Raw genomic sequence first — 16316 nt, 5'->3', positions numbered from 1 at the left:
AAACGAGAGATCTGATATATACTTTAGGCCATTCAGAACTATGTAGAGTCCAGGATTTTCACGCGAACATGAAAGTCGGTTTATGTTTTATGATTGATCTGGAATGTTAGCGAGGCGGTAGCGATCAATTCAACGTACTTGTGTGATTATTCCTTCAAGTGGTATGACGTATCTTTCAAGAACAAGGCACTCAGTGATGGATTGCGCCGGGACAGGAGGACGACTATTCAAACGACAGTGAATAGTGAATTCGCATTCTATTTAGAGACTTGAAACAGAAAAATGTGAGTGGCACTTTGTCCCCCGGTTACCTGTAAACTAGCTTAAGTGGTGTTACAGAAGGCACTTTCAGTGAAATTCCTGAGGTGTCACTACGCAAGTTGGTTAGTCATGTGCCGACTGGCGCTACTGTTGAATACCCGACACGCTTGATTGTGTCTTGTCCTTCATAGGCACGTCCTCGTATATGATTTCCCTGAGCGTTTTCAAAGCGTTGATATCAGTTTTAGTGTGCTGCTTGTTTTCTTGAAGACACCTTGTTCACAAGGTTTTTGAAAACGCTTTGACAGCCCATAACCTTTTTCGCCCTTGTTGGAGGCTCATTAGGTAGGCACTATCCCAGAGTTTCCGTCAATCCCATGTTCTAACAGAACCCAAATTATTTGTAATGTACTACTCATAAGGTTGCTGAAAATCCATCGACAGCCCACGACCTGTTTTGCCCTTCTTGGGGCTCATCAGGTAGGCGCAGTCCCCGGGTTTCCGTGTCAACCTTATGTTCTACTTGAACCCAAATTACTTGAACTTGGCGGTCCATATTCATTTGCACACCAATATAGTTTTAACGGGGCATCCGACTAAATCCTAACTATATCTATTGTGTATGCTATTCTTCAACTCACTGTGGTGAACAGAGGTTTCAATTGGTGCGATATGCGGAGTATCGCGGTATACTTTCTTGACTGAACACTACCCATAAGGTTGCTGAAAACCCTTCGACAGTTGCTGTCAAATGTTTAGTATTCTACTAGTTCCTAAAAATCAGGAAAAGTGAATTGGCAAGCGATCGATGGAAATTTGGTTCTGAGGGCGAATGCGTTCTATTTTGTTCTAGAGTTCTGACCTTACTGTTCGCACAGAGGTTCATTATGAACTCAGGGTAATTTTTTCTAAGAGAAGGTCGTACTAGTCGATATCTCATTGAAGTCATTAGACGTGAGTTCTTTGTAACGTCATTAAATCCCCGTCGGAAAACAAAAATGACTGGCGACTATTACCGCGCAGGAGTGCAGGTGCGATATGTCAGTTACATATACCACGTACCGTACGACGGAACCATACATGAGTTAATTATTCGTGAAGTAGTCCACGAGGGAGCATCTTTAGTAGGGTGGCTCTGTCAGGGAGCTTGAAGGACTCTTCTGGTTACCGAAGCAGCTTCCTCACCCCGAAGTGGAAGTAGAAGTGATGACAAGTTTAACAGTCAGCTATCACGCCGAACGACCGCTGTTGCAAGCGAAGCTCCTGTACTGCCTTAAGACACTAGTGGACTGACGTCAATTTGAGCCAACTGAACTAAAATGATGGTTCATATCAGGTGATGAGAACAGCAGCCGTTTTTGGAAAGCGTCATAAACCTTTCACACAGATTGAAGACTGCGCCAAGAATAGAGGAAAGTCAATGTGCAGTAATTCCATATTTACCGAGTTCTCAATCATTATGGATGTTTTGATAGTTGACTGGGGTGCGATCTCTATGTTCAGTCGCTAGGTTTTCATTAGTAAACCTTTGTATGACAAAGATTAATGAAAAGGCTCACTCGGATCGTTAAAACGAAAGCGGTGTCTTCGACTAACACGCAAGTAGGAAAAACAGTCATGAATGAATTTTTATACAGTGCTATCGATGCAGAAATATGCAAGCCTGGGAGCTAGATACTCATCCGCAACGAGTGGATTATAAACAAGCAAACAGTCCGAGCAAAGCAGGTTCGAGCGCATGAGGTAGTCACACGTGCACAAGGTCAGCACAAGGTCTGACTCGGTATCTTCAACGTCAAATTAACAAAGTGGATCGAAGAAATGGACAACTACATCACATGTAGGTACTGAACCCAAAAGTGGGGTGAACTTAAAGCACAGGGTCAAAAACGTTGGGAATTTACTTCCGAACCTACTTCTAGAGATATAGTGATGCTAAATATGGTCAGATGTCGTCAGGGTAAAAGCTGTGCGGCTCTCTGATACAACTGGTCGAAATAGCCCAATACAAGCTAACTTCCAGTAGCCAGTCACTGGAGACGGAGCACGTGCACTCCTCCAAATAAAATTCGTCAGTAGGATATTCCAATGCCCCTTAAAGTTATTTTTTCGTGGGTAACATCTGTACCGATCAGGTGTTCACTTTCTGACTTCCTCTGGTGACCACAATATGACTGTCCTCCTTTTAGAACAGACCATTTTAGTCAGTCCTTTTAAGCGTGTTTAAGAAGTGAACTCCCTCTCGTAGGGAAACAGCTTGCAGAAAAGGCCGATTCTTTAGGGAGTTTTCTTCGGAGGGATCAACTGTGATACTTCAAAATGCCCCTGTCCAAGTGCACATTGGTATTTTAGTGCCTCTCCGCGACTTTAAATTCATTTGATATCCACAATGGAGAGAAAAGACGACGGCTAGGTTTACGGGTTTATGTAAGCTACTGTTGTTTAGGATGTAAACCATAACCAACCCCAGAATGGGAATGAAAACACAGGGTGGAGGGTATGTGACAACGACTAACAATTCCACTCTGTCATCCCTGTATACTGCAGCTGCTTCGCTCAGCGTGTGGCACAACGTGATGATGATCTCTACTGTACAGTTCTGTATGATAAGTAGTCACGTAACCCAACGCCATGACCGACAGGGTCAAAGGCAGATGAATGGCGTGGTGACTGCGATCGCGTGAGTCCCGGTAGAAGAGTAAGTGACAGATGGCTTGACAACCGAAAGAAACAGTATCGGAACGAATATGCGTTCACCAACACAGTGAGTAAAGTAACCAACTTTTCCGATCATAAAGACTGTTCATTAGCAATCATGCGTACATAGTTTGTCACATGACACACGTTTCGTATAAAGACTGATGTGCCAAGGTGGGCAACAAGCAGGGCTTGCATTCGATATCTCTTGGGTATATTCATCTGCATAGAGCTTTATAGATAGTTTGAGTTCATAAACGTTTTGCAACGGAGTTTAGGAACAACAATGATTTGATTTTGGGATTTTCAAACAAGAAGGGACTGTCGGCTGTTCGTTCTGGAGTGACCCCTTTTTTTAAAAAAGGAGAGTACAGCTGGGCGGAAAAACACCGTATATTCCAGCTCCTCGAACAAATGTGACCTTGGACTCTGATGGCTCGGAAATTCAAAGCCTAAATCATGTTCTTGGAATGTTCAGCAAAAACAAGATTATTCTGGGTTGAAATGCAATAGCGAGTGATCTTTCAAGTTCCAGAAATCAAAATGCCAGGAGCTCACTGATGACGTGATACGATAACCAGGCCATACTATCTTTGAGTACGTCATTGCTTCCTCATTGCTTCCTCCTCGATCTGAAAGGGGCACGTACGCACAAGGAGCACACCTTTTTCAGGTCACAAATTTGAGGTCCAAAGAAGGGACCACATTATGTTGGCTGCTAGCTTGAAGATTTTCTGAAATGCAAAGTGGTTCGCCAACGGAGAGGACGTTATGAGGAGGAAAATTATTGGAAAGGGACGATCTTAGTGATGAAAGAACGGAAGAAATTGAAAAACCAATCGGGTTTGAACCACGGTCCATTCAGAGGAAACATCGGGAAACGAAGTGTTCATGATGACAAAGATCGTCCTCATTTCCATGTACCCCAAATCAGCTGATTTTTCAGGATGGAAAGTATTTTAATCCGCTCTTTGTTCAGAAATGCGTGCAGATCAATAAACTGGAGTGATGTCCTGAGTAACACCCCTATCCACCTCGACTTCGCGAGACTGCAACTGACAGCAATCGTCAAACGACCTTGAAGGAAGACTAACAGGTGGCCCTAAAAGAGGCCTCCCACATAAAAGATAATGCAGTTGTACCTAATTTAAAATAAACCATTCACTGAACACAAGTAATTCGTGAATGTTTAATCCACATTGTCGAAAAAAAAGTTTTTTCCCAAGCACAGCTCTTTGAAAACCACTTTTCTCAGTCTCGTCTTCCTTGTTAAAAGACCTGAAAATGGTCAAACCGTTTCCAAAGTGAAAGCTTCGAGATACTGTTCGTTGTTGACGGCATTAGTGTAAGCCTCCTGGGTTATAAAGTATAAACTATGGGAAAAATTTTACTCGCTATCCGGATTGAAAGTGGAGTGAGGTGGCCCTCTATTCGCCAAATTTTTATCCCAGAAGGTTCTAGTCCAGTTGTGTAGGTTACACAATGAGCTGTGGAAAACGCGATGATAATTCGGAGCAAGGCGAATTTCTCACGGTTGCTTCCAAGCTTTGTCAATGCGTAACAGATACCACTGAGTAGAAAATAGGCACCTGTGTCCAATGAACTTGAAAAGCTGGTGGTCACAACTAGTCAGTTACTGGATTTCAATCGATTTTTACAACCAGTGACTTGAACTTCACAGGTTGCGTGATAAGCATTTCTCCGGTTCCCGTTTGGAAAGGTATGCAGTACGCCAAATTGGAAGCTGAATGATTGTCCGATACCACTAAAAGAAAAAAACTGTTGGAGACACCAGAATGTCTTCTGAACGGAGATAGTGTCTCAGTGACCGATGTGACATGCTTTCATGCTTCAGTAGTAGGCTACTTGAAGGGTGTGTATGTGATTGCGTGAAAGGACAGGGTAGTTGATATTCTCGCATAGAAGATAGGTCTTGTGCCGAACAGATTAACTGGCAAATATCACAACGGGGGAAGAATGAAACCCAGTAGAAACCCAGGACCATCGGGTTATCGTGTACTGTTTCATTCTATGTTTCAACTCGATTACCTACAGCCCATGGGATGCTTGGAGCTTGTCCCAGGATCGAGTGTGCCGAACATGTGTGCCCTTGTCAGAGAAGACAAATCAGAGTCAATCAAGTAGTCATCGCGGGTGTGGCGCAAGTTACTTAATCATACAAAGTGTCTCCACTCCCCTTACCCTTCGAGGAGTAAACTATCCGCCTGGTGGATCAGAGTTCTGACTCTGTGGAAGAGGGTGTATGTTTTTTTGCTGCTGTAACGGAAAGAAGGCGATTAAGACACTTCCTCCTTGGGACTTCCTTTTTGGAGGGATTACGGTAATGTAACTAATACTCTTATTAATGAGTGCATGGTATATGAGAGTGTCGGAAAGGCCACTCCTGTTTACCCCGTATCTACCCTGACATGTGCCTTAGCAACTGGTGGTTTAGTTAAAGTTTTCATCTTCAGGCTGAATTTCTGTTGAAAAAACGTCCTTCTCGTGAATGTTGTTTAGTCGAACATACCGATCTAATCGACCACAAGCAGGCAACTGCTTTCGGATTGCGACGATTGATTTACAAATGGTGCGTAGTTATCCGATAAAAAACACCTTTCCTCGAATGGTGGTGGAACGTTCTGTAACCAGTTGTCAAGTTCGACAAACCAATTGACAACAAAGGATTACATACGAGTTACCGATATCTCGCATCACATTCAATGATAGGTCGTTTGTGTTTCCACTAGGCTCCTCCTACCAGTGAAACTGATGGGTTGGATTCATACACCATTACCAGGCACCATGGCGCACCAAATTTTCCCATACCATTTACGAAAAATAAACTGTAAGCAAGCATGTAACCGTCTTTTAGGCTTAACACATTCTTCGAATTCCAGGAATCTATGGATTTGCAGACAACATGCTACTACAGTTAGCTCAAAATCAATACGGGCATGTGTTCTGCATTTCAGTCAGTTAGACGCAAGGAAGCCGAACAGTCCACCTGTTTATAATAAACTTCACGGTTCGCTCCTGCCAATACTGCGTCCAACCAGCAAAATGCGGTCAAAGTCCTACCGACCTCCGGCTGTGCACACATACGAAGGAAGGCACGCAGGTACGTCAATGGGTTCATTTTCCGTGAGGCAGCTTTCACCTTGCATCTAACGTCAAATGCATGTGGAACAGATCCAACTGGCTGGCAGTTTCTTTTCGAGTGGATCATCTGCTACTGAAGGCAATGTTTACAACTCAAGTAACATAGATGGTCACTTGGTCTCCTATTGAGCTGAGCTGAGCTGAGGTGGCGAGCAACTATAGCGTAAAAAGGCTAACAAAGACGCTGCTGTAAACTCTTATGAGAAGGAATCTGTCTTCGGAGATGTCTCTCTTGAGGACTGAATGTTTCCCTCACCTATTCCGTGGAATGAAATTTCCAAGGAAATCTAACTACTTGGAAGCAGCATGTTTATGATCCTCATAGACGGTAGACACCGAAATTACTCCCCAGATTGCATAAAGCTTCAGCTGACCCGATTAAGTACCTTGGATTGAAGAAGACACTTATTACCACAGGACCAAGTACACCTGTCATTGTACGGATTTTTCATGTTAGACTGTCGTGGTGAGAATCCAGATATTCAAGTGGAACATAAGGTTGACGGAAACTCGGGGAGTGCGCCTACCTGATGAGCCCCAAGAAGGGCGAAACCGGTCGTGGGCTGTCGAGTGGCAACCTTGTGAGTAGTTTCCTTTATGAAAAAAGAATTCAGATATGTTTTAGCACAAGTCGTACGTTGTTTTGATTGGAATATGAAAGGAACGAATTGCATGCGGTGCTGCTAGTCCTCTTTCAGTGAAGACCGGCTTGAATTCACTTCTGGTCACCAGTATATGTTTATGGAGGCCTAGTAATCTTTCTAGTCGGGTACTCTCAGCCTAATGACTAAACATTTTAGTATGCAAATATGTGGGAGCTTCCTGTACCTTGTGAGTGTCAAACAGGCGAAAACAGTAGTAGTCTGTTGGTGGATTTTGTACAATATCCCTTCATCGTATATCATGGAGAATTTTCCTCCCATGCCATAATAGATCTCTCAAGATGCCACGCCGAAAAACTTTGAACACTCACACCCAAATTTAGTTCGGTGTGCATCAGAGATGGGTACTTCCTTAAACAGTAAGGAATCATCATGTATCTACCATGAAATGTAATCATCATCAAAGACAGCAACATCAGTCTTGACAATGATGTTTCGCTGTCGTACACGACACGTAAACACGAGACGATGGAGTTTAAGAACCTTTCGGGCAGTGTGCTTCTGATAAGATGGAGGGCACTAGCTATTCGCCAAATGAAGGATTCTGTAAAAGCTACATGCGAAGCAACTAACCATAAAACTGCAATTGCAAGTACCTCTTCAGAACCGTGGTGAATTCGTAAACTGGAAATGGCTGTACCGGAACACGGAGAGCTCGGGTACATTCACTGGTAGTTGATCAGGTGGCTGTTGATGGTTTTGCGAGGCTTGGCGATTAGCTTCCGGCTTGCCACAACGTGGTTGCTGCCAAGCTCGGTGAACATATCAACCGCCACCTGGTCAACTATTAACAGACTTAACGTAACTGTGAATCTTTCGAACAATAGTTACCTTATGGTTTCAGAATAGTTTAGTAGATAATCGATGGAGTTGTTGGTTGATGTCCTTAGTTCGCACATTTTCTGTTTATGGAGTTTCCCATTTATCGTTTGGTCTTTCTCTGACACTCAGTTTCCCAACAGATTTCAAGGTAACTGACGAGTCAGGCGAAAACCTTTTGCATTTTCACACACCATGAGTACAATTGAGGTCGGCGGTCCCTTGGTTTTGGGGTCACTAGCTCCATCATTGAACCCGAACTTCAGGTGGCCGAGTCCTCTTACGTCCCATCACCTTCGCTTTGTGGCTCCACGATTCAAATTAGTATCTCAATAACATGCGATACAGAATAGAAGGAACTTTGGGGATTCTGAAAATGTGGAGCCTCATGAAACGATCCACCATGAAAAGACTCCAGCCGGCGAACTTCCACCTGACGGAAACATGCTGAGCTCCCGAAAATACCCGATCTATGCTGGTCTTACGTACTCAAGCTTCAGATTTTCACCGTGCTTCCCTTGGCTGATTGACAGCTGATGTGTCTAATCGCCTTAGCAAGCCCCATGCGTGAATCCTACACTGGGCCATACGTTGATATCGGTAGGATACCGAAATGCATAGGTGTAGACCGATAGAGAACAAAATGGGGCTTGACAAATACGAAAAATTTGAAATCCATTTGCACACAGTATTATCACTGAGATACGGATATGGTGGACTCGATTATTGCGCTCGTGCTCATGTTTACCTGTCAAGTGCTCGTAGCTACCGAGAAAGCCTTTTCCACAATAGCCCTGCCTTCCATAAGCAAATTTTTGAGCACACTAACACGTTTTGAGCTTATCGGGTTCTCTAAGAAGAAAACAGGCGGCTAAGACCTAAAGTTCAGTTGCTCATAAGTGGCCAAATCTTCTTTAGAACTTGCCCCATCCTGTATCCTAGAATATGTGAATTTGTGTGGTTTGTCTGCAAATGCTAGTTTACGAACCAGTTGGCCTTATTATGTCAAAATTCATGTTGTAGATAAACTGTATCGGACTATAAAAATCGAGGTGAAACGAAGTGTAGGGTTGTCATATCATTTCGCATTGTTCCTTAGTAACATTGGCGAAAAAGACGCTTGGAAAACCTACTGTTTTCAGCCATTCGTTTTTCTGGTCGTTAGAAACAAAGTGGAGCAAAGGTAACGAGAGTGTAGGGTTAAATTCCACTTAGCGGGTAATCGAAGTGGCTCAAAGTGATGCGGGTTTGAATCGCAGCCGAAAGATTCAGAACGACTCCGGTATGGAGGACTACACCAAAGTTCCCTAGTGAAATAACCTCAGTGGTCAAGCCAACAAATAGTCGAGTTGCCTTGACTAGCTGGGTGACATTCCGTAGAAGAACAAAATGCTTCCACTGTCAAACGTAGGTTCTGTATTTAGAATATGGGCTAGGAATTGACCTCCTGTCACCAGAGTTAGTCATCTTGGACAGCGTGCCGGTTGCTCAACTTGACTGACCCACAGATCACCTCAACCCTAACGTCGAAGCAGCCTAAATCGGTTCGATTTTATCATGTTCCAACCTGACTGTGATTTGAGCGGATAAGACGAAAGCATCTTACTTGCCGAGTAACATTTTATTCAGGTTGAGGTATGGTTGCTATGCGTTTCTCTCGTGGATTTTTACGATATGATATGATTAGGTCGTTCTGAAGGACGCTTTGCTTTTAGTGGTATCTTAGGGTATATATAGTGGCATATCTTAGTGGTAGATTTTCCCTCAGAATTGACTACGTAGGAGAGAGGGCCACTTGTAGTTAGTCTCTTGAGGTGGCCTTTCTAGAGGGGGAGAGAGATAAAACATTAGTTCTAAGACGATTGATTGTATTAAGTGAACGCATTATCTTTCTGGTCACCCGACAATACTTCTTTTCTGTTGAAGCCACACATCTCCACTGCTCATCTCTTGTTTATGCACAGAATATCAAAAGAAAATCCAGTTGCCCTCGCTCGTTCCTAAACCCAGTTCACATATAAAGCCGGAATATGCAATCAATCGATTTCAGCATGGAAAATTCTCTGGTCGTAAGTGATTTGTTGGGTGTATTTGGATATCAACACTCTATTCCCGCTTGTGACAAACGAATGTCAGGAGCGTCAATTTGCACTCTAGGTTGAAGACTGACTGCGTTTGTTCAACCACGAGTTAAACTGTATTAACTGGTCAGGAGCACTGCATAAGAATCAAGAGCAGGTGTTCGACGTAGCTCATAAAGTATCACTTGTGATATTGTTGGGCGGTAAGGCTTTCAGTTCCCACCAATTACGAGAAGACAGTTTATTCAATGTATTCATGTTATTTACTGGGCACAGAATTGTGAATTGGACGATTTTGCTACCGGGTCGATTTGATAGTATAGTTGTCCCGGATCATAAAAACCCCTACCAATCCTTCCCTGTTGAAGTGGTTTTTAATGACATTCTGATTTCACTCACGCAAATGCAGTTATTTTCAGACCAACAGTAGTTGCTGTGTCCCTTTTCTTACCAGTTTTATAAGACGAACATGGCCTGCCTCTGACATCTAGGCACATCAGTCGATCGTACGGAAAGTGGTCACGTGACATTCCGTTTGGATTTTGCATATCTGGGAGTGCCACTGGCACACGCTAGCGTCAAAGGTGTGGTCGATGTATTGATTTGTAGTCGGCAGCGTGAATTCTAAAACAGTGCTTTATCTAACTCTCCTTCCCAGACATAACTGGGGAAAATACAAACAGTCATTCATCAAAATGCAAAAATCCAAAACCATACACCAGACTGTCTGTTTAGACTGACAGTAAGTGAACGTTATAACTGTTGCTAGAGAACCCGATGGCATAACCTCAGACGAAGCTGCACGATGGTCCGGAATGAATTTACTTTGAGAATGAATAAATCGGTCACATTCTTTGGACGAAGAGAGTGGAGTTGAAACCAGATCCAGTGTGAGGGGTGGAACAAGGGCTTCCACGGGGTTTCATCCAACTGTGAGAAACTCTCGTGAATAAATACCGGTAAATCTGTAGGCGACCCGCAAAAAGGACGGTCACCTTCGGGCTAACATTGGGAGACAATGTTCGAGATACCGCAGTGTATTTTCTATGAGGAACTTTACTCATAAGGTTACTGAAAGCTCTTCAACATTCCATGATCGGTTCAGTCAGAACATAAATTTGACAGAGGCCTGAAGACTGCACCCTCCGAATGAGCTCGAAGAAGAGCGATGTCTAGGAATTTTTAGCAAACTTATGAGTAGTGTGTAATTAGCTTTTCAGCATAGTCTCTCTCTTTATGAATGATATGAACAATCAAACTAATCAGAAAAACCAACGCCTCATCCCCAAATCTGTTTTGCACGTGACTGAGAGAACTCCAGTTTTAACTGAGTAACCCTAGAGCTGTCGTCAGCCTGCTGTATAGCGGTGGTGTGCGCGGATACCTGGATAAATGTAAGTGGGCGCCACCCATATGCACAATATGTTTAATCGGTTGTCAGCCAGCTCTTATTTGTTCGGTTTATTGTGTATTTCCGTTTGGAACAAATAACTCGAAGAACTTCTTGATTTCATCTAACTGTGGTTTTTAGCATAGCTACCCATGGCCGGACACGTTTGAACTAGGTAAATGCGCGGCATTGTTGATGTTCACTGTGCGGTCGCTCCATTGGTTATAGCAAACAAGTGCATTTGTGTGAGACAACGTATGTGATGTGGCACCTTGCACTAGGCGTCACATAGCAATGATATAGCTACCGACAGACATGGTGTTTTCAGATGATCAGTACACAACTGAAAATCCAATATTTCGCGCTGTACCTAGAGCAGAGATACACTTACATGGTTGGTACTGTCATTCGGTGTTCTAAAGAGTAGATATTTGGACTTTAGTTAGGTAGGGCAATATTATTTGAATAATTTATGGTCATTGTTGAATGAAACCTCGAGCGTACTTGGTGCAGACCTTCAGAACGACTCTTTATCTCATCACCGCCTTCCTAAGCCGGATTAGAATAGCCTTTTCGCTTTCGTTTTTCATGTTCACGCTCACACAGTTGATGTACGGGACACAATATCCACATGCGTCCAGTTTGGCCCAATGACGCAAGTGTTCGGCCAAATGGGTTCGATGAAAACGGTCAGCTTCATGGATTTTAAAACGAGTCAAACAGACAACAGCTAATGAGCCAAAATAAACCAAAAGCTCAAGCTAGAAGAAAGAAAAACATCTGTCTGCATGGACCAGAGAAAGAACCTTTTAGTGGATGGCCAAAATATACATACCATTATCTGTGTCCTTCGATATTTTAGAATAACTGAACTGGTGATCTGTGGGAGGGGGATCATCTTGCTACAAAATAAATGCTATACGATGGAAGTGTATCCTTTAGCGCTGCTGTTATGTGATCCGTCGACTCGGGGATACCAAATGACGAAGTGGACTTTTTTCATAGTCTTTTCTATCCATACTCAGCCGAGGAGCTACAACAAATTTATGCGGGATCAGTAGCACATCGTGCGTTGGGTTCAAACCAATGATCAACGGATACCTCATGATCACACATCGAAGTACTCAATCCAACAAGCTACGATGTCAGGATGCCTTGTTGTGCAGAAAGGAAGCTCCTCATCGTCGAGGCGAAAATTAATACAATGTGTCAGTGTTTGAAGCTGAATAGCTCATTTGGCAATTATGGTATTTTTTTTAAAGATGGTCACTTAATACTAGCAAAAATAGGTGGAAAATCCATAATACGGGAGCGAGCCCCTTATTGTGAAACTTGCCACAGAGTCCACTATTCCGGTTCAATCAGAGTGCATTTTGGGATAGCTTACTAGTAGTTTTCGAGCCTTTCGTTGATTAGATTTCTTTCATGAAGCTGCTTACTATGACCGGAATACGAGAAAACAATGCAGTATTCTTTTCATGGTAATCGAGTTTGTCGGTTCTATGTGTGTCACTTAAACGGAGTTATGAAGTGTCTCAAGATTGGTGGGCAGCCACGATAACCTCGAGCGACAAGCAATACGAAAGCGCAAAAAGATTTTGTGGTTACCTGATTGGTGCCACGGAAAATAGGGTAACGTGACATGCCCGGGACAATAGGCTACCCTGAGCCTCCGATGGAGAGTCGGAAATTTTCTGGATAAATATCCAGAACAAACCAAGCACGAATTCAAACTAAAAGAGAATTATCCTGTGAGAAGGGCATACAAGGAGGATTTCTTTGTCAAAGTAGATCGATGTGGATGAGTGATGTTAACAATGAACGGTACCTACGGTACCATTTAAGTGCTAAGAAGTTGTGGTTTTCCCACATTGTCCACAACCACAGAACAAGTGATACTACACGAACCGCTCACCATGATTTTAATGCCACTTCAAGCGCTGACTAGTGTAGGCCGTGCATCACATCACGCAATTAACTGCTGGTTTATTTTAACTCAGCTGCCCGTGGAATTGTCATTTTTAAAAAATCGACCAGTTTTTGTGTAACATTTTGTTATATCTGCTGATTCGCCAATCTGCTATATCTAACTGCTGACCCACTCCAATGCCTAATGCCGAATAAAAGGACTCACAGAAGGGAACAGAACAGCTATATTCCGAAAAATCGAGTGGGAGAGCGTGAGTCCGTGCGAGTGCGAAAGCACAACGATCTCACGCTATTTATTGGAGGGACACTCTGCACTTGGTCCAATATTGACGCACGGGGTCTGGCCTTGGTACGAGGCTGCGACGCGCTGCATATTGCGGTGGCGTTGTCTGACCTTGATAAACGCTGACTCTCGCTGCCTGGGTTTGATACAAGGCTGGGAAGCGCTGCATATTGAGGGGAGCGTTGTTTGCCTGGTCAACATCTGGCGGAGCTGAGAGTCTCAGTGGATTTTGGGCCTTCAGTGGTTGCTTTCGGGAATCTGGCTTTCCTGATACATTTGAAACGGTCAGCAGCTAGTCTGGATGTCTGAGTTCCCAGGACCTATTTGGGGCTGTTTATATAGTAGGCGTTTCATATTTGGCGATCAAACTACCGGTTTTTGGGAAATTGTAGTGGGAAAAATTAGGTCCATGCAGTAGAGGTGCCAATTTGATGTGATTATGTTCTGAAACGAAAATTATGTTGCTAGGATACCACTTCTTGTTAAGAATCCTTTTTTGATGAGATCATGTGACTGTACTTGCGGTATAGGCAAGGACCAGCTTATTCCTCCTGCGATGACCGAATCTGGTTGGCTTTTTCGGGATATTACTAGATGTGAAGGATGACATCATGAAGTTGTACACGACAATAGTTAGCCTGTGTGTTTAGCCATCAGTGGGTTTGATCAACACTTGGTTAGCTTGAGTCCGATAAATAGGGAGTGGGAATTACTCGCTTGCATGTGAACTAACCACAAAAACCAGTGGCCCGCGATTTACCAACAAGAAATCGAAGTAGAAGTTTGCAGGCTCTTATGGCTTTGCGGATGTCATTTCTGACACCCTGATAACAGGAACCCATAATTTGCATGGACCATGCTGTACATGAAACAAAAACGTGAATGACGGTAATGCGGACATGTCACATATTCTGTCGTGCCGCAGAAGGTAACGAAATGGAGCGACTTCTGGTACCAAGTCGAGCAACAGCCAGTGAAGTCATCAGAATTCACTCTTCTCACTTGACAAGCCGTTGAGTAAAATAAATTCCTGAGGAAAGGGTGGATTTTGAGGCTTTCGATTATGTATTTCAAAATAATGGATAGGCATGGATCGATATGCCGACAAAAATGATCCACCCTGGATTCACTCAAGGTACTGCAAACTACAGTTCCGGTTCGTGAAGTTGGCTGTGTGATCTGGAAGGAAATGTATTATCAAGGGTCTCCGAAAGTCACACTATACAAGACGTTCATAAACGTGCCATATTTCACATTGTTTTCATTTCTTCGGGTGATTGATTCTATCAAGTAAGCACACAGCTTCGTGTTACTCCTACGAGTTCCATGATTGTGCGTTTATTTTCCTCTTGAGGTCCCGAACTTTGATCCCACTTCCTGAAACATCTTAACTCCATAATATATCATCTTCATCTGCTGTAACATCTGACAGCTGATGACCATAACCAAGAGGAAAGTTTGACTAAAATTCTGTACTTCCGCCTATCTGATGACAGTTGTGGTCCTCCAAGAATCAGATTAACTCTTTCCCTGACACTCATACAAACTGAATGGTAACTTCGGACGTGAGCACAGACTAGTGGAGTTACTGATAGCTGCCCGCCAAAATCTCAAATGTTGCTTTTTATAGTGACCCCGCAGAAACGATTTGTGAAACAGTGGTGCGACACGTTTTACCCAAGCACTTGGAGATATGGTACTACTGGATGTTCCATCCCGTCAGTGAACACAGTCTCTGCTGGAAAGCCGAGAAGCACTGCACTCCTTATTAGAGGTCGTCAGCAGTGTGAATATCAAACCTTGGACCTCTTGGCTAGCAGTGCACGCACTGGTGATCTCACCACGAATGTTGACGAAATGTTTGCCCGGCAGTTGCCAAGCTCGGCGAAAAGAACAACTGTCACCTGATCAGTATCCAATTGAATCACCTGAACTAGCAACATTTAGACGCTGCTAGGGATTAGACATCTGTACAGTGTTTCAAGGCTTTTCAGCACATTCACGGTGGTTTTGCAATCGAGTGAAATGGTACCTAAACTGGGTTGAATAAATAGATCTGTAAGTAAGAATATCGTTCTTTAGCGTGCTAGACTCAGACAGACTACTCTAGGCATTTACTCTGAAAAATCGCACACTCAGCTTGAACCATGGGCCGATTTAGTAGAGTGCCTTCTCAGCAGAGACGGAATTTCGTCAATCCCACTTGTTCGCCATGTAGTTTTGCGTTTGTGGTAGACGAACTGTTTGTCTGGGAATAGAAGCAGACATGGGTAAAAAGCAATAGAACTGAAGAAAGGAAATCATTCTTGTCATCTAAGGGAATCGTGCAGGAAATGTGAAACGAGAAAACACCCGTGTGTAAAATAAGTGCAGAAAAAAGACTAACGTGTAGTTTAGAAATCCAGTTGTAATTAGAAACTGAATAGGCTTTTGAGATGAGGTTGGAGTTATGCGATATGCGGAATGCCTACATAAACAACCGTTATGAACAATAGTATCTGGGGTTTGGCACTTAGGTAACCCTACTTCGGCATGCTACTTACTCAGGACTTCCTGATAAACCTGGTGGAAAGCATTATATTCGCAACAGAAGGTTACTTCCTGTTTGAGACGTGCAAAATTTTGGAGATTCCAAACTTATAGCTCTTCTTTCACTTTTCTAGGCCATGCTCGATTTGCGGAAACGCAAAAACCACCAGGTGAGAGGTATTCGGGAATGAAAGAAGCACCTGGAAATTTGAAGCCTTCAAGTTATGCGAACCGGAAAGTCAAGCTGATCTGAGCCTCGATATTATCCGATAAAAAACACGCTCCCTTGTATCCAAAAATTGTGACCGAGCTTGAAATTCATTGTTGTTTTTAAAATGACACTCGATTATGGAAATAAAAACACTCAGTTTTCTGGTCCTGACGCCTCACAATTCTTGCTGTGAGAACTCGTTACATGAGGAGCTGATCACCATCAGGCCATGTGACATGGAACACGTTGAATGAATGACACGCAACTTCAAAGTGCACATTAATCATAAAAG

The 16316-nt window shown here is 43.3% G+C and overlaps 1 protein-coding gene across 1 annotated transcript in view; it reads left to right on the top strand.

The window, feature by feature from the left end:
• Positions 1-16103, top strand: part of T265_00364 (hypothetical protein) — a gene marked incomplete at both ends in the record, with an annotated part of 29758 nt that extends 13655 nt beyond the window's left edge. Inside the window, 3 exons of the mRNA XM_009164109.1 lie at positions 5859-6079; positions 9566-9670; positions 15948-16103. Of these exons, the coding sequence (XP_009162373.1) occupies positions 5859-6079; positions 9566-9670; positions 15948-16066 (445 nt within the window). The remainder of the gene's footprint in view (positions 1-5858; positions 6080-9565; positions 9671-15947) is intronic.
• Positions 16104-16316: the final 213 nt, after the last annotated feature.

This window comes from Opisthorchis viverrini, assembly GCF_000715545.1.
Source record: "Opisthorchis viverrini unplaced genomic scaffold opera_v5_3, whole genome shotgun sequence".
NCBI classification, from domain to species: domain Eukaryota; kingdom Metazoa; phylum Platyhelminthes; class Trematoda; order Opisthorchiida; family Opisthorchiidae; genus Opisthorchis; species Opisthorchis viverrini.
Note: the sequence above shows the minus strand (reverse complement) of the source record. Positions and strands in the feature narration are given on the sequence as shown.